The sequence below is a fragment of the Trematomus bernacchii genome, unplaced genomic scaffold (genome assembly GCF_902827165.1).
Source record: "Trematomus bernacchii unplaced genomic scaffold, fTreBer1.1, whole genome shotgun sequence".
Taxonomy (NCBI): Eukaryota; Metazoa; Chordata; class Actinopteri; order Perciformes; family Nototheniidae; genus Trematomus; species Trematomus bernacchii.
The window spans coordinates 1,367,289-1,386,811 of NW_022987575.1; the positions used below are offsets into that span (position 1 = coordinate 1,367,289).

The following is a 19,523-nucleotide window of genomic DNA, read 5'->3' on the forward strand; positions in this document are numbered from 1 at the left end:
TTGAGGTGCAGTTGTGTTCCTGGTGACAGCCCTTGTGTCTCCTCCAGGCCGCTCAGAAGACTTTATTATGACTTTTGGAAATATTTTATTTGATATGCTGTGGTATGAGTTTTCAGAAGATGTTTTACTATACCATACTATTATTCTTAAATGTTTTTTATCATACTATACGACGACTTTTTAAAAATATATTTTTTTAACATACTTCACTTTGAATTATTAAAAATATGTTTTATAACATACTATACCAAAATGTATATAAAATCAGAATCAGAATCAGAATACCTTTATCAGTCCCACAGAGGAAATTGACATTAACCTGTTAGACCCCAAGCCTGTTTTTCAGGTTTCAGGCTCGAAAATGACATGCCCAGAACAAATGACTATAACTTCACTTCTAAAAGGGTTAAATTAATAATCATTTTTCTCAAAGCAAGGTTACATCTGTGAGTTGGATGTAGAAGTGTCAGAATCAATATAGATGTTTCTGTGTCAGAGTAAATTCAGATGGAACATAGTAAAAAAGTGTAAATTCTTACCTCCGCCTAAAAGAAACCCATTACTTATAGTGAAAACTACCCTTGAATGATGGGTTAGTAGCCTAAAAGCTTTATGAATCCAAAGTATAACATATAATAAGTACCCTGTATCAAGATTGAGGCAAAACAAGTGAAAATTGGGCATATCTGGTTCCATCAGTGCCATTTCACCTTTTTCAGGTACCAGACTGTAAAAATCATTTTATAACATTGAATCATCACTATAGTTATTCATTCCATCAACAAAAAAAAAAAGAAATTATTGTAAAATTTAACCTGCTAATTATTGTCATGGATTTGAAAACTGATGTTGTTTATTTGCTATGTTCTGGCTGCTAGCTCAGTGAATTCTTGCCTGCAGTGATGGGGTGTATACCCATGGAATCTGTGGAATCTCAGCTTTCAGATGATGTGTTGTTTGTGCAGAAAGTATGAATTATAAATGATCATTTTTGTGAGTTATGAGCAGAAATAGCATTAGTCCGTATTTGCTAAGGGCTCATTGAAAGGCTTCTTGTGGGAATTATTGTTATTTCTTTTTATTTTTTTTCGTATCGTCAGTTAGCTGAGTTTCTTCCCGTCAGCTGGGTGTGGAACATTAATAGTTTCATAAATGACACTTCAGAGATCACACTGGTGCTAGCAGATGTAGCATTTTTGGACCCTTAGTATAACATATTACACTATGTCTACTTTAAATCGTTTTTTATAACATACTAGGACCGTATGACATGCATTTTTATGATTAAATACTATACTATGACTTATTTTCGGGGGTAATTCAAGCTTCTGAGTGAGTAGAGTTGTGTTCCTGGTGACAGCCCTTGTGTCTCCTGCAGGCCGCTCAGAGCACCAACCTGTTCCAGTCCTCCTCCACCTCCCTCAGCATCAGAGTCCAGGTGAAGAGCCTCCACCCCCCTCAGCTCCAGAGGACTCAGTACCGAGGCGTTGTGTCCGCGGTGGGCTCGATGGCGATGGACCCGGAGAACAAGGACCTGCCGCTGAGGTTCCTCGCCACGGACCAGGACTACGCCGCCACCGGGGTAACACACCGACTACCCTTTAGTTATTTATTAAGAAAAGGTCTCAACGGGATAAACCGGGTTACATAAAGACTGTACAAGAAGGCTGGATGCTGCCTTGGCTTCAAATAAGTAGTAATTTATGACATACTGTTTCTTAATGATACTATGAGCTTTTTTGTTGACATACTATACTATGATTTTTAGAACAAATATATACATAAATAAAACACTAAACTACGACTTTTAAAATAACCTTTTAATTATATACTTCACTAAACATTTTTTAAATATTTTTTATGACTAACTAAAACAGTATTTTTCCAAAGACAATGATGACACACTTTACTGTGCCTTTTTTAAAATTATATAATTTCCTAACATTTAATGTATGATTTACTGTTCTATGTTTGTTTTTTTTATATATTTATGGTGTCCGAAAACAAGATTTTTTTTTCATGGACTTTATTTACAGACTATATAGCGACAGCAGGAAACAAACAAAGTCGCTGAGAGGCTGAGGCCGGGTCTGTTAGATATTGTGTGACACGCTACAAAAAAAAAAATTGCTGAGATCAAAAACTCTGTTGAATAATAATGTGGTTTAATGAAAACTGGGATAATCAACTTATTTTCCTTGGACATGAACATTGTTATATTAATCAAAGCAATCATTAAAACGTGCGGTCAACAAAAAGTACAACGGCCCTGTGTCACCCTCTCTTCCACACACACACCTCACGCAGGTGAACAGGATTATAATGAGTGCCGCCCATATTCATGTGACCCAAGCCAACCAATCAACAGTGACCAAACAAACATCCTTTCTCAAAACCAAACGCATTGCTATATACGTTTCATGGCTCCTACATACTATACTATGATTCTTTAATATGTTTTTAACTACACAATATACTCTGACTTTGAGAAACTCTCTCTGGAGGGAAAACAATGATTTTAGCCTCTGGAGACCATTTACATGCATATATATATAACAAACTAGAGGAAAAGGAAACCTCAACAAGAGAATATTCATTGTATCAGCTTTAAGTTTTAGTTGATCTACAAAGTATTTGTTGAGTTGTCTGAGAACTTGCCGTGCACGTCTTACATTTAAATCTGTGTTTTACCAGGGTATGAACCCCCACATCACTTACAACGTTGACGGCAGCAGTGATTTCTCCATCATCGACGGATATTTATTCATGACGAAGGATCTCCCAGAGGGCACGTTGTCTCTGCAGGTGAGTTCACACATCTAACACAAACATATAACTGCTGTTTGATAGTTGTTATGTTATTTATCAAACACCTAAACGTTGTTGTCCCAGGTTGTGGCGGTGGACTCGACTAACGAGGAGTCAGACACCGCTCAGCTCTCAGTGGAGGTGACGTCAGGTAAGAGAACCTCTCCGTTATCCTCCAATGTACCAAATTAACTTCTGAGACATGCACGTTGGAATATGCAAATGAGCTGCTAACCCCTGTAGATAAGATGATCCTTTAATTTGAGTTTTGATCTATTCATAGTCCCCAATAGGCTAGTTTTGACCAGGAACCTTTTTATGAATCATGTAAATGTACTGCATTTTTTAATGGACTATTTATTGTCCTTTTGCAAAACACAGAAGGAAATGCTCTTGACTTTGTCCATTATGCTTCACAAGAAAATACATGGAATAACAGAGGTTTTTTAGCAATTATAATTTTGATGTTGTTTGATTGAAAAGGCTTGATTTGTTTCAAAACCTCTCAAGAATTGTAACCCATTGACTCCTAATCAATAACAACTAACATTGATTGGACCATTATAGGTACACTACTCTTTACTGGGTTTTATATTTTGTATGAGTATTTGATTTTAGTGCTTTTTCTTTTTTTATATTTCTTTTATTTTCAATACAGTCCATGTAATGTTACCCAGTGCCTCTGTTAGAGGGTTCTGGTGCCTTTTCTTTTTTAATCTATCATGTATGATTATTATGTGAAGTCGAAGAAGCTGCTTATTTTTCAAGATTTAAAGTTCCTTTCGATTCATTATAACAATTTATTTTGGTCCCAGATTGTTTCCTTTCCCCCCAAAACATTTCCAGGAATCTTTCTAAGAAATCAGGACATTTTAGAGCGGATTTAAAGGATCATTTATTGTCATTTTGCAACACACGCTTACACAACAAAAAGCAGCTTTGCCCGTTATCTTACACACATTCAGCGTGACACAATCCTGTGGTTGGTCTGCTCTGATGTCCCCAAAAATACATTGAAATTGGACAATAAAATAGGGTCGAATAAATAAATAATACAAATGCAAAGTTAAGTATGACATTGGAGAATATTTAAAGGTTATTACCCGTCCCCTTGTGTGTTATGTAGCTTTTTCTGCATGTAAACGGTCTGCAGAGTCACAAACCCTCAAAGTACACCCTGTAGCGAGTAAAACTCTAACACAGAAAATATCTGTCTATGCTGCCCCAGAACGCCTCGTTGGACATTTCTCTTTTTCCATATTTTTCTTCCGGGAACCAAGTGACGTAACGACGACCCAATGGACCAATCCGTGGAGCTCCTCACACACCGGGATCCCTTGGCGTCACTATCAAATGCAGTGGGGTGGGCCTTTAACGTCGATTTTCAACTATCAGGGAGTCCCATTGACTTGCATAGAGCTTTTCTCAGCCGCAGCTGCGTGGATCTCCACTCACAGTTCGCCACACACTCACGTGTGTGTGTTCAGGCTGTGTTCAGGCTGTGTCTCGCCGTGTCTCGCTGTCTCGCAGACCCCACGTAGCAACCAGGAAACGACACCAGTAATCCAGCTCACACTGTCGGCTCCTCGAGCCACAAAGGGCGGAGCAGCGAGCTCCGCAACGTCCCGCCAACACGGCACCCAGACCCCAAGCAGCATTCTCATCTGTTTGTCATTACTGGTGTCATTTTCTAGTTGCTAACAAGCGCCATTGTAACACATTGGGCTCACAGGGGGGGGGGGGGGGGGGGCAGGAGCTCCAACAAGGCGTGTAGGACAGAGAGTGAATACACATACTATACAGAGATGCTGTATGAGAAACCAATGTGATTTTGGAAAATTGCACAATTTAAATCTATTCTAGTATACCTCAACAATGGAATTATGATCAGCAGAAATGGCCATGACATGGGACCTTTAAAAACAATTAAATAATACATATAATACAATTTAAAGTACAGATAAAGATACATGAATTAAGTATAACAATGGCCAATACAAAAAAAGTTAAATGAATAATAATTATAATGTTTTTTAAATATACAGATAAAGATTATTTTAAAAACAAATTAAAACAAGACATATTTTAAAAATCCAAATATAAAGTTAAAATGAAAGAAAGTTAAGCATGACATTGGACAACAAAATGTACAATACATATACAAATTCAAAATGTACAATACAGAAGAGGTAAAATAAATAAGTATTACATTAAAAATATCCAAATACAGAGAAAGATAAAAAAAAGTTACGTATGACAATACAAAATAAATTCAATCAATGACTAATATATAATTTTTTTAAATGACATTGGTAAATATCAAATAAATAATACATTTAAAAATGTAATTATAATATATTTAATTCAGCACTACATATATGGAAACAGTAACCAAAAAAAAACCCGACGTGTTGAAAGGAACTGCGGTTCAGGGGAAAACCGAGAACCAGGTGGAAAGCATTAGGCGCTTTCACACTGGCATACTTCCCCCCCCTGAACTAGGCCGATAGGGGGGGGGGGGAACTAGTTCGCGTGAACCTTTTCACCCAAGTTCGGGGGGAACAAGTACCGTGGACAAGTACCGGGGACAAGTACCGGGGACAAGTACCGGGGACAAGTACCGGGGACAAGTACCGGCTAAGTACTTGGTGTGAAAGTGGCTACTAAGCCTCATCGTGTGCTCTCCTGCAGGTCTCACCACCACCAGTCTGCCTGACACCACCACAGACAGGCTGACCACGGCCCTACAGGAGACCACTGAAGAAACTACCTCCACCCCGAACCCCACCACCATCAGCAGCCTCTCACCCTCCGTCTCAGACCCCACCAGCCCAGAGACCCTCCCCACAGAAAGCACCGCTCACCCCCCGACAGGTGGAGACACTTTGATTACTTCCAGAACATCACTATGTAACAACTCTCCTCCAAAGAGGCTGTCTTGATTTCTAGAAAAACATTCCCTGCAAAAAACAAGGATAAAGCAGGGGTGTCCAAACTACGGCCCGGGGGCCAAAATGCGGCCCGCAGACCATTTTGAATCGGCCCTCAGCAAATTCAAAAAGTATAATGACATACGGCATTTACATTTACTTCCTGAACATAGTGACATCACTACATGCGCTTGTATTGGCTAGAGCTCCAACACGTTGTATGTGATAGGCTAAGGGGCGGGACATCTCTAAGCGGTCCACCAATCACATAAGGGCCGACCAGCTAACCAATCAGAGCAGACTGGGCTCTGGTTTCAGACAGAGGGTGAAAAGAGGTGCTGCGGCACAGGCAGTATGAGAAAAATAAAGAGCTTTTTGAACATTAAAGCGTGGAGACATGTCACAGAGACACTAATTAAAACAAACTGTCAAAAACAATATCATACAGTAGTATAGTATTTAATTTAAAAGATTCATAGTATAATAGCTAAAAAAAAGTATAAAAAGTAGTATAGTTTTTCATTAAAAGATTTATAATGATAAAAAGTCATATAATCATATTATTTATGTCATAAAAAGTGCCAATAGAGAAATGTCGTGTCATAGAAATCTTCTATCTACATATTGTATGCCATAAAATAATATATGAATACAATCTGATATAAAAAAGGATGTATATTATAGTATGCCAAAAGTAGTAGTATTGTGGTTCAATAAAAAAGTAATTAGATAGTATGCCAAATACATGTAGATACGTACAGTATAATGTCATAACACATAATATGAAATGCTATAAAACATGTCTAGATATAAAATACCATAAAAAAGTCAAATTATGTCATAAAAAGTCCTAACATTATGTCATAAAAAGTCCTAACATTATGTCATATAAAATGCCAATGTCATGTTATTGTATGTCATATAAAAAGTCATAATATAGTATGCCATAACAAATTACAATAAAGCACGTTAAAACAAATGCTATACTGTAGTAGGTTATAACACATTATATTATGTCATGAAACAAAAATTGTCATACAAAAGTCATTAAATACTATGTTGTGACTATTAACAATATAGTTTGCCAAAAATACTTGTCAGGATATAAAATAACATAAAAACACAACAAAAAAGTCACATAAAGTCATGAAAAAGCTATAATATGTCTTTAAAAAAAGCCAGGAATAATCCCAAAGAAATTGCAGTAAAAATGCAATCAACCAATCAGAGTACACCACCTTGAATGCCCACGCACGCACGCACGCACGCACGCACGCACGCACGCACGCACGCACGTACACACACACACACACACACACACACACCACACACACACACCAGTTTTGGCACTGCTGAACTCTCCTCACTGCTTTGTGTTTATCTAAACTCACAGTGTGTGTTAAGCTCTATCCTGTATTGATATTGACCCCTGTATGTATTGACCTGTGTCCCCACAGTCATCGTGCCGGGGGGGGGGTTCGGCGCGGTGGACATGGCGGTGCTCGGTGCCTCGCTTGGCGTCCTGCTGTTCGTCTGTCTCGTGGTCATCGTGGTTCTAGCTGTACGCGTCCGGAGGGGGAAGGCAGCCTGGAGGAAGATCGCCGAGGCCAGCCTCTTCCAAAGCTCCGTGAGTTTAAAGGCAGTGGTGTAAAGTAACTAAGTACATGTACTCAAGTACTGTACTTAAATACAAGTACAAGTACCTCACAATTGAACTTAAAGGTCACCTATTATGCAAAATCCACATTTTCATGTCTCTTCTACATCAACATGTGTGACCTGTTCTTCATGTTTCTTCTACATCACCATGTGTCCCCTCTTCTTCATGTCTCTTCTACATCAACATGTGTCCCCTCTTCTTCATGTCTCTTTTCTACATCAACATGTGTCCCCTCTTCTTCATGTCTCTTCTACATCAACATGTGTCCCCTCTTCTTCATGTCTCTTCTACATCAACATGTGTCCCCTCTTCTTCATGTCTCTTCTACATCAACATGTGTCCCCTCTTCTTCATGTCTCTTCTACATCAACATGTGTCCCCTCTTCTTCATGTCTCTTCTACATCAACATGTGTCCCCTCTTCTTCATGTCTCTTCTACATCAACATGTGTCCCCTCTGAGACTCTGAAAGTTTCAGGAACAAAGATTCTCTCTCTTTTTGTCCTGATCCATTTCTATAAAAACCTGTCTGAAAATGAGCTGATCAGATTTTGGCCACTTTATGATGTCATAACGATGTTTTGTCTTGTGTAACCATTAGCCAATCATCAACCAAGGTAACCCCCCCCCCACCTTATCACCTGAATCTCCTCCTAGAGCTCCATTGTGTTCTTTTTAACCAAATATCTCTCAGAGGGGCGTGGGGAGGGGCTCCTTATTTTCATCTAAAGTAACAGACAGAGAATCAGCACTTTGGAAACAGGGCTGGAACAGAGGGGATTATGGGTAATGCTGCAATGATCTGTTTGGTGTTTGGAGCCAAACACTTCAGAGACATGTTATTTATATATCTGAGACCTATAATATATTGATGAAAAACAGTATAATAGGCGACCTTTAATCTTTTAACCGGTTGTTTCGTCCCTCCGCAGCTGGGGCAAAAGGGTCAGAAGGAGGGCATCCAGTACACCAACGAGGCCTTCCAGAAAGACGAAGATGAAGATGGAGGCAGCACCGGAGGTGGATTGGCGGCTAGAGGATCTCCACAATATGAGGAAGTGTTGAAGCCTTCGGTGGCGCTTAACGTCCTGCGAGACGACTCCAGTGAGGCGGGATCGGACAAAACGGACAACGAGAAGGAGGTGAAACCCATCCTGACCAAAGAGAGGCGTCTGGACGAAGGGTACAAATCCGTGTGGTTCAAGGAGGACATCGACCCCGACGCCAAGGAGGAGGTGGTCATCATCCCCGACAGCAGAGAGGACGACAGCGAGGAGGAAGAGGAGGAGGAGCAGGAGGAGGAAGAGAAAATGAAAACCCCCAGAGTGATGTTCAACGATGCAGATCTGGACAGTGGGCTCGGGGTGAAGATGGAGGATCCAGGAGAAGATTCAGAGGATGACGAAGAGCTGACCGTTGATCTGTGAGAGGAAACCACGCAGCAGGAAACACCCATGATACATTTAATTAGGGTTTATCAGCAGTCGTGTTATCTTATCAATTCATTACCTGGCAACTGTGACACAGAAGCAGGACTCAAACAAAACTATTGGATTAAAAAAAAATAAGGAAATGAATCCGAGTTAAATTCATAAGACCTGAGAGGTTTAGATTTGAGGTAAAATGTTAGTTTTATAGCTTTTTGTAAATATCTAATGTGTCATAATTAAATAAGTTTAAGCTTATTAACAATATTATTTCCAGATTTAAAAGCATTCAGATCATTACCACGCAGAGCAGATATTCTAAACTGAAAAAAACACACAAAAAGAAACTTATATTTTATGGTTGAGCACTTTCTCACAACTACAGAAACTCATGACTATTGGATAAATCTGAATTTTGGAAAGATTTAAGGCAAATGTAAACATTTTTTGTAAATACTTCACGAGTCATAATTAATGTAGTGTAACCTGATTAAAGAGGCATTATTCTGCTTTTCGGGGCTTTCCTGTAGTTATACAGGTTTCAGACAGAGGGTGAAAAGAGGTGCTGCAGCACAGACAGTATGAGAGAAATAAAGAGCTTTTTGAACATTAAAGCATGGAGACATGTCACAGTAGAGACACTACATACTGATATACACCTGAACATCAGCAGGAGAGGACTCTTTAAAGTAGAGACACTACATACTGATATACACCTGAACACCAGCAGGAGAGGACTCTTTAAAGTAGAGACACTACATACTGATATACACCTGAACATCAGCAGGAGAGGACTCTTTAAAGTAGAGACACTACATACTGATATACACCTGAACACCAGCAGGAGAGGACTCTTTAAAGTAGAGACACTACATACTGATATACACCTGAACATCAGCAGGAGAGGACTCTTTAAAGTAGAGACACTACATACTGATATACACCTGAACACCAGCAGGAGAGGACTCTTTAAAGTAGAGACACTACATACTGATATACACCTGAACATCAGCAGGAGAGGACTCTTTAAAGTAGAGACACTACATACTGATATACACCTGAACATCAGCAGGAGAGGACTCTTTAAAGTAGAGACACTACATACTGATATACACCTGAACATCAGCAGGAGAGGACTCTTTAAAGTAGAGACACTACATACTGATATACACCTGAACATCAGCAGGAGAGGACTCTTTAAAGTAGAGACACTACATACTGATATGAACCTGAAAATTATGAGTTAAACAGAGAAGATCTTCTAAACTGGAAAAAAAAAACACAAATAACTATTTATATTTTATGGTTAAGCACTTTAAACTAGAGGAACTCATGTTTCCCGCTCCTGCTTTTGGACACACTGCATCAACCAATCTTTATATAATGAATTATTTTTTGTTTGTTTGTATGTGTATTGTTTGTGTTAAAATCCTCTGTCAATTATAGATAATTGTATTGCCCTGTTTGCTCTTTCGTTTGTAACACACGAAACTGTCATCTGCATCTGTACAACTGAAAGCGAATAAACACGATAATAATTATAAATATATAGTTGTGTTCATGTATGTACTGCGATCAATGTAGTGAAAATACAGAATGAACAACATTAAGTTAAATAAATGTGTATTAATTGATTTATTCTCACTAAAATCTGACGTATTTTTTAATTAACTGACTTGTTTGTTAAGGGAATAATTCACCCACAAAATAACCATTTCTATTATTATTAATAATCAAGAATGTTCTGTCTCTTTTTTTGATAATTCCAGGTAACACAGTGTAAGTAGTTGATATATTAATGATGATTTGATTTCTTTAAAGCATAGTTTCACGCTATGTGAGAGAGCAAAGGCAAACAGCAGGATAGAATAGAAGAAGGGGAACAGCTCTGTATTTAAAACCTGGAAAAAGTTGTGGTTATTTTTTTAAAGAATGAAAGTCTGTGCGTTTAATACGTGAGCCATTCCCTCCAGGTGAGTAGATTATTTACTGGTTATGTTGGCTGTTACCGTCAGTGATAATAAAACCCTCCCTGCTGATACTGAAGGCTGTAAAACATTACAACAGAACAAACTGAACTTCTGTCGTTATGACCCACAAAAGGTTTTAGAAACTTTTGTCAGCGTGAGGCAGAATTTGGGGCAGAAAAAAAAACTTTAAATAAAGTCTGTTGGTGTTTGGCTCAAAACAAAATTAAGAAAACATTGTACAGTAATAATAATAATAATAATCCATTACACTCCTTTTGTCTCTGTGTGGACAGGGTCACACACACACACACACACACACACACACACACACACACACACACACACACACACACACACACACACACACACACACACACAATAATTGCTTAAAAGGAAAATAAGAATACAAAAATAATACCAATAATAATATTTATAATAATTATTTATTTTTCTAATCTTAACTGTATTATATAAAAATATAAAATAATTTCTTCAAAGAATATATATTTTTAATTTTAAATGAAAATAAATATTATATAATAAAAAAAATTGTTAAAATAATAAATAAAAAGTAACATATTAATAATAATAACTGCTTTTTATTTCCTGACGTCCAATTTTAACGCATGTTTAAAGTCAGCTCAAATAATAACTAAAGAGAAATTAGAGTGTTTATGAAAGTACTGTTTATATGTTTTTCAAATATGTCTTGTTATTTGGTCATTACAGTTCAGTACTTGGTACAAACAATAACATGTTGACCCTCTTTGAGTTATGAAAATCACCTTTATTTTCTAATGAGCAGTTTAAAACCCTAAAATCGTACTTATTTCCTTTAGTGTCTTTACACTACATCATGAATATTATACTTGAACATCTTCACAATGTGTTAGTGCTGAAATATGAACATATTACATTTTCTGGTATTAATGAGAAATGTTTTTACGTTACTCTCCATGTTTGAACCACTTTACATCATATCTTCAGGGATTTATAACATGATGTAACTCTGTATTGTACTAAGCCTTACAGACAGTTTTTAATGTGGTGGGCGGACACTGTTGTGTGTGTGTGTGTGTGTGTGTGTGTGTGTGTGTGTGTGTGTGTGTGTGTGTGTGTGTGTGTGTGTGTGTGTGTGTGTGTGTGTGTGTGTGTGTGTGTGTGTGTGTGTGTGTGTGTGTGTGTGTGTGTGCGTGCGTGCGTGCGTGCGTGCGTGTGTGTGTGTGTGTGTGTGTGTGTGGCAGCAGGTGTTACTACGTCTCCGGTTCGATGGCTGTTGCCGCGGAAACTATTTTTGTGTGCTGATTAAAGATGGCGTCGAAGGCCTCGTCTCTGTGGATCATCATGTCGAACACCATCGGCTGAAACGTGACAGGAAATGAGTTTAGAGGTACTAATACTTTACTTACTTACTGTTAATATTTACATTAATTATGTGACCATCTATGTTTCCTGTATATATGTAATTGCTCCTTTTACTGCACTGTTAGTGTACAGTTTTATTATTATGCTGCTTTGTTTATTGCATTTCTGTAACTCTGGCACAACAATTTCTATCAGTTAAATGTATTTATACAATATAACAAAAACCCATAAGGGAAAAGACATAACTATATAACAATCTTGCTTCTATTGGCTAGCGCTCCAACACATTGTACGTGATAGGCTAAGAGGCGGGACATCTCTAAGCGGTTGACCAATGACAACAGAGCCGGCCAGCTAACCAATCAGAGCAGACTGGGCTCTGGTTTTAGACAGAGGGTGAAAAGAGGTGCTGCAGAGCTTTTTGAACATTAAAGCATGGAGACATGTCGCAGTAGAGACACTACATACTGATATACACCTGAACATCAGCAGGAGAGGACTCTTTAAAGTAGAGACACGCCATACTGATATACACCTGAACATCAGCAGGAGAGGAGTCTTTAAAGTAGAGACACTACATACTGATATACACCTGAACATCAGCAGGAGAGGACTCTTTAAAGTAGAGACACTACATACTGATATACACCTGAACATCAGCAGGAGAGGACTCTTTAAAGTAGAGACACTACATACTGATATACACCTGAACATCAGCAGGAGAGGACTCTTTAAAGTAGAGACACTACATACTGATATACACCTGAACATCAGCAGGAGAGGACTCTTTAAAGTAGAGACACTACATACTGATATACACCTGAACATCAGCAGGAGAGGACTCTTTAAAGTAGAGACACTACATACTGATATACACCTGAACATCATCAGGAGAGGACTCTTTAAAGTAGAGACACTACATACTGATATACACCTGAACATTAGTATAATAGGGCCCCTTTAACCTTTAACCCCTCAGATCATAGCGCCCTGTCTGCTCGTACCTTTGTTGTGGACGGCGTTGCGATGGAGATGCCGCTCCCTGACCCCGGCAGCACGGACAACACTTTGTACTGAGAAGAGATAAAAAACAACACAAACATTTAAAAAAAACTAATTTGAAAACAAAACAACAAGAAAAACAAACTCTGATTGACTTTTATATATCAGTATAGAATACTTGATTTTAAAATGTTAGTAAATAGTGAAAAATGTTCATCCCGGTTCCTCAAAGTCCAACATGATTTGCACTTTTTTTTAATATTTAATATTGTTCTAACTTATTTATTTTTATATTTGTGTGCCGAAGGCGAGAGGGGTCTGCCTGCAGGCCTCCACTCTCAGGACACCTCCACTCTCAGGACAGGAAGTGACGATTCTGACGAACACGTTTTTTTCCCCGTCCCCGAAGGACTCGTCTGATGGAAGTTTTCAATTCACAATGGAGACTCATCACGGAGGTGATGAGTCCGCTCACCATGCACTTTGGGTCGGCCTTGGTCAAGCCAAGGCCGACCTTGGCCTTGGCCTTGACCTTGGCCTTGGTCAATGGCTTGACCAAGGCCAAGACCAAGGCCATACTTACAGCTACTGATTTGTACATTTCTTCCAACACAGGGGACGATGTAGAGAAAGCAAGATAAAGCAGTCGCCATTCACCCACACCTGCTTTAAATTGGTTTGTAAAGAGAGATGGGGGCAGGGAAGTGACAGCTGATGAGGTCAAATGTCTAGAAATGAGCCCAATCTGAGCCTGTGTGGAAAGGTAATTGCATTCACCCAGAAGTGAGTGAAATGGATGAGGTTTCTACACACATTGGTGACAAAGAGGTGCGTTTTTAGACTTCATGGACCACATATTTCTTTACATCTGTTTACAATTTGTTAAAAATGACAGTATCTTTTGATTGAGCAAAACCAGTACGTATGTAGGAGTGAATGTAGCTGAAGTGTAGATTAAACTGTCCTTTGTGTATTGCCGAATACATTTTGAGAACTTTGAAAACGAGTAATGGATTGCATTGGTTTTGTCCTCTGCTGCATTGAAGAGGATATGCATGTTGGAAGTGATTCTCCTGGCGTTTCACTCTCTCTACCATCTGCCATTACGAGGGGGAACAGATACCCTTTTTTGGTGCCAGAAAGCATTCCGGCACATTTCCCACCGAACCTGAACACTGACCCACAATGTCAAACGCACCACAATGTCAAACGCCATTCTTTTTCCTCAAGCGACAGTTTGGCAATAGACCATTCCCAGTAATTACGTTAATGTCTAAAGTGGATGTGGTTATTTTAAGACACTATTACACAAGAAAATATATAAAAGCTTTTACATTTCAGTAATTTTGATAATGCCATTATCTAAAGCGCTGCAGAGTGAGGCTGAGGTAGTGGTTGGAAACTCCAGCCAAGGATACGAGCAGTTGCCAAGGTTTTGTAACTCTTGATTATGGTATTACTTGAAACCAGAGTTGGAGTATTATGGACAAATGTAACCCCCCCCGAGGTACTGGTTCAGTGCCTTCATCTTCAATGAAACATAGTCTGTTATGGTAAGAACGTCTTGGTCAAACTCAATTGGCTTGGTCAAGCCCTTTTGACCCCCCCAGCCTGGTTCTCGTAAAAGTTGACTGAGCCATTTTTGGCTATTTCACCCGGTTCCTTCTACCGGGGACACTGCCCGGTCTCGGGTGTCCCCCCACAGCCTGTGTCCAGCCGTTTCCCCCCCCACTCATCCCTATATTAACTGATTTTGACCATTTTTGTTGCATTTTTCTCCTCTCCTCTCACTGATCGAATGGCAAACGCGACCCACCATCGGAGGGCCTCCGCCGGCCCGGCCTAGTGTCGGTGCTCTGGCGGTCGGTTCCTCCGAACTGCGGGTTCGACTCTGATGGCCGGGAGGGTGTGCTGCATTGGGGTGGGGGACTTCCCCCACTCTGCGTGTCTCTTCCTTCCCGGGCCGCCCGATATGAAGCGTGACCAAGACGCACCGTCTGACTCAGGGGTCCCACCACGGGTCCCACAGCGGGGTGGAGGTTCCGGGCTGGAACCTCCCCACCTCCGCCGCACTGCACCCGGCAAACACGGTTGTTTCTCGAACCCTCCACTGTTGTCTAGCGGCTGTGACTAAAATACAAGATGACGTTATTTATATATATAATAAGTGTCAGTGCAATTTTATTTTGTATTAGTGTGCATTTCCTGTTCGGAAAGTGGCGCTGTACTGTGAGTAAACAATACAAGGTGTCCCTATTTATATATATATATATATATATATATATATTTTTTTTTAATTTTGTATTTGCTTGCATTTCCTGTTCGGAAAGTGGCGCTGTACTGATGGTAGCGATTTTATTTTGTAATTCTTAGCGTGCACTTCCTGTCCTGAGGGTGGAGGTGTCCTCAGAGTGGAGGTGTCCTGAGACTGGCGCCTGCAGGCAGGCTCCCATGCCGAAGGCAGTGCTGCCCCTGGCCAAATTGGGGCCCTACGCAACATTTTGTCAGAACAAACCTTCTGGATGTCGGTGATGTCGGCCAGTTTGATGACTTTGTTCCTCTTGGAGGATCCGGATCTGGAGCTGGAGCTCTCAAAACACAGATGACTGAAAACACAGAGGAACAAACACGGATCCAGTTTTACACGTTTCACAGTATTTATTCTGCACTTGTGTTTTTTTAAATGCAACACAGTAAAGTTTGGAGAAATTTGACAATTATTTCTGATCTTCTATAAATACTACGGCCTCAGCTTGATTTCAAAACTTTAAGTATTTCAGTCTCCCTCCTCATCTGTGTTCTGTCTGAAAACATTGTGCGGGAACAATAATCAATGTGAACAGGAAGTGAGGGACTTACTTCTCGGTGACGTAGAGGTATCCGTTGCGGATGTAGTCAGTGGGCGACTTCCTGTCTCTGTTGATGAGGCAGCAGCGCCAGCCGCTCTCACACACTGACACACAAAGAGTCAAACATCACTACATGCAGGAGGGTCAGGGAGCTTCTTGTGGGAATGAGGGCGTTTCCAGTGCTTTTAGACTCAATGTATTTACTTTTAAGGGTCATACATGTATAAAGACATTTGTATTTTTCATTAGAGGTTCATTGATGTCACTGTGAAGCAAACAAACAAATGCAAATAAACGGACGGGACAAAAATACCAATAAACAAATTCAAGAAATTCAAATAAACAAAAGCAACAACCACAAACACATATCTTGAGTTCCTGCCCACCTGTCAGGGGGCGCTCGCTCTCCTGCAGGTTGAACACTTCGTGGAAAGCTCCTCTCTTGGTGCTGCTGTATCGCCCTCCGTCTTCATCCCGGCTCGCACCGAGAGGAGCCGCCGGGCCGACGTTGCCCCGCCCGCTGGTTAACGTGACCTGGAGGGGGGGGGATACTAGCTTTAAAAATCAGCAGCAAGAGAGGATCTGTGGGAACGTCCTGAACATCACTGTGAGACGAGTCTATTGTTGTTCCAACCAATGGATGCATTATCAGAGCGGCGTGTTAATCACACTAATATGGATTTGACAGCTATGTTCGCTTCACAGAGTATCTTTTCCAGAGTAGATTGGGAATAGTCTTTCATGTTCAAAAAGCACTATTTTCATCAGTTATGCAGAGCTTAGTATAATTGTAATCCAACCTTTAACCCGGACAACTCAGATGTGTTCACAGCTCTTCACAAGATCCGAACCATAATGATCACCTTCCTTTGTTTCTGTTGTTAAAAATGTGGCTAAAATCTTGACAATGTCCTGAAGACTTAAGGATGTTTAGAGTCTTACAAAAAATGTAACGTTGGTGGTGAAGAGAAGAAGAACCAACTTCAATATTTGTTTACCTGACCCAAAATTGTACCTAAAAACTAAAAAAGATGTTGATACAAACCGTTTAACATTAGTTTGGAAACATGAACATTTGGTAGGATCTAAGAGTGACCTGAGGATGGCGCCAGAGGAAAGGGGACATTAACATATCAAAAAGAACAATTCTGGTGATCATCAATGTGTAGAAGTTTTACCTTTATTACAAACCTGAAAGAAATTGAGTAAAAGAGGCAACATTTGACGTATAGGTTTATGATATCTCAAACTAACACCGTCACAAACTCTACCAGCAGCTGACAGGGGGGGCATTAGTGTCACTACTTATCTAACTACAATAAACACTGCTGATCTCACACACACGCACGCACGCACACACACACACACACACACACACACACACACACACACACACACACACACACACACACACACACATACACACACACACACACACACACACACACACACACACACACACACACACACACACACACACACACACACACACACACACACACACACACACAATGATCCTACCTGTTCAGACTCAGACAGCTGTGAGAGAAGAACAAATGCAAACTGAAAAACCAGGAACACCAGAAACCAGCTGCTGGGACCAGTAAGAACCAACGGAGGATGGAGTACTCCTTTATTTGAAGTAGTAATATTACAAGTCATGTTGTGGATGTATTTGAAGTATTTTGTCTATTTTTTCAGGATATCTTCTACACATTTTCTGGATCCAGATGATGAACGGCGTGTCGAAGCGCTGCCTCAGCTTCGGACAGCTCTTGAAGAGGAAGTCGATGACGAAGAACTTTATACCTGCGTACACACCTGGGCAGAGAGAGACAAGTCAGAGACACTGAATCTCTAATTCAATCTGTTGTTCAACTTAATACAATGCACAGAAATGTATTAAATGCACGATTACTCAAATAATAATCACCATCACAGTTTATGCTTCCTACCAAAAACCTCATCAACTGCGATATCGACATTTAAACACTGATCAGATCGGCTGCATATTAAACTAGGTGCTTCCTAAACTAATAACCAGCCACCAGGGGGCGCTTGGAATAAGGAAACTTTGCAGCAGAGAGAAGAAGAGTAAGATACAAAAGTGTAGGAGGGCAAAACTAAAATGCAACGTTCTTCTTACTTAATACTGTTGTACTTTTAGTGAGTAAACTTTAATATGCAGGACTTGTAACAGAGTATTTATACAATGTGGTATTAGTACTTTCACTTAAGTAAACCATTCTAGTACTACTTAAGTACATGTATGTAATAGTGTGTGTGTGTGTGTGTGTATGTGTGTGTGTGTGTGCGTGTGTGTGTGTGTGTGTGTGTGTGTGTGTGTGTGTGTGTGTGTGTGTGTGTGTGTGTGTGTGAGTTGTACCTATGAAGAATCCCAGCAGTTTGAATGGCAGCAGGCAGGAGGAGATGAAGGCCAGCCACAGACGTACAGCTTCTGAGTCAACTCAGGCTGAACCCAAATGAACAAACTACACACACACACACACACACACACACACACACACACGCACACACACACACACACACACACACACACAGACACACACACACACACACACACACACACAAACACACACACAAACACACACACACACACACACACACACACATATTTTGAATGTCAATGATCACGGATAGGGATGCTTATCCCTGTGAACACACAAAATGTCTGTTTATCTGCTGTAGTCCATAGCTCCAATTGGCACAAGTCTTTGCTTCACTAGAGACATGAAGCTACGAGTATTGTTGGAGCAGAACACCTCTGCTACGCGCCGTTCGTTGGATGAGGCTGGATCTCTATTAAATTAACCTGTTCCACTCTGAGCCTGTTTTTCAGGTCTCAGGCTCGAAAATGACATTCCCAGAACAAATGACCATATCTTCCCTTCTAAAAGGGTTAAATTAATAATCTTTGTTCTCAAAGTAATGATAAACCTGTGAGTTGGATGGAGAAGTGTCAGAATCAATATAAATGTTTTTTATTTTAAAGAAAATTCAGATTTTACATAGTAAAAAACTGTAAATTATAGTGTCCGTCCAAAAGTTATTTTTTACAGATAGTGAAAACTACCCTTGGATGATGGGTTAGTAGACTAAACGCTTTAGGAATCCAAAGTACAACATATAATAAGTACCATGTATCAAGATTGATGCAAAACAAGTGAAATTTGACCTTTTTAGAGAGATTTAGCCAAAAACCCCCACTTTTGGGGTCATTTGGGTGGATTTGACCTATCTCTGGCCCCCCTTGGTCGATTTGGTTGGTTGACATACCCTTGTGACCGTTAGAGCCAATAGAATCGAAGGGGGAGGCCCACACCCACACACGTTGTAAAGAAAAAATGTGGGCGCTTCGCGTGTGGAAAACGAAACCAAAGTGGAGGAATGTCTCCTTCTGGAGTTTGGAAACTAAAACGCAGTTGTATTGCTTATGGATTATCAGAAATAATTTCAAAGAAGGCACAGACACATAGGATGAACCTATGGATT

The 19,523-nt window shown here is 40.0% G+C and overlaps 1 protein-coding gene and 1 pseudogene across 2 annotated transcripts in view; one reads left to right on the forward strand and one right to left on the reverse strand.

Annotated features, from left to right (window-relative positions):
• LOC117479703 (cadherin-related family member 5-like) overlaps positions 1-9,576 on the forward strand; it is a 15,529-nt gene extending 5,953 nt beyond the window's left edge. The window contains exons 10-15 of one of the 2 annotated variants that reach the window (XM_034126786.1): positions 1,379-1,582; positions 2,695-2,805; positions 2,893-2,959; positions 5,500-5,682; positions 7,196-7,365; positions 8,330-9,576. In XM_034126786.1, coding sequence (XP_033982677.1) covers positions 1,379-1,582; positions 2,695-2,805; positions 2,893-2,959; positions 5,500-5,682; positions 7,196-7,365; positions 8,330-8,824 — 1,230 coding nt within the window. In that variant the 3' untranslated portion in view covers positions 8,825-9,576. The remainder of the gene's footprint in view (positions 1-1,378; positions 1,583-2,694; positions 2,806-2,892; positions 2,960-5,499; positions 5,683-7,195; positions 7,366-8,329) is intronic. The other variant, XM_034126787.1, reaches the window with a different exon arrangement.
• Positions 9,577-12,029: 2,453 nt separating this feature from the next.
• On the reverse strand, positions 12,030-16,680 carry LOC117479718 (annotated as a pseudogene).
• Positions 16,681-19,523: the final 2,843 nt, after the last annotated feature.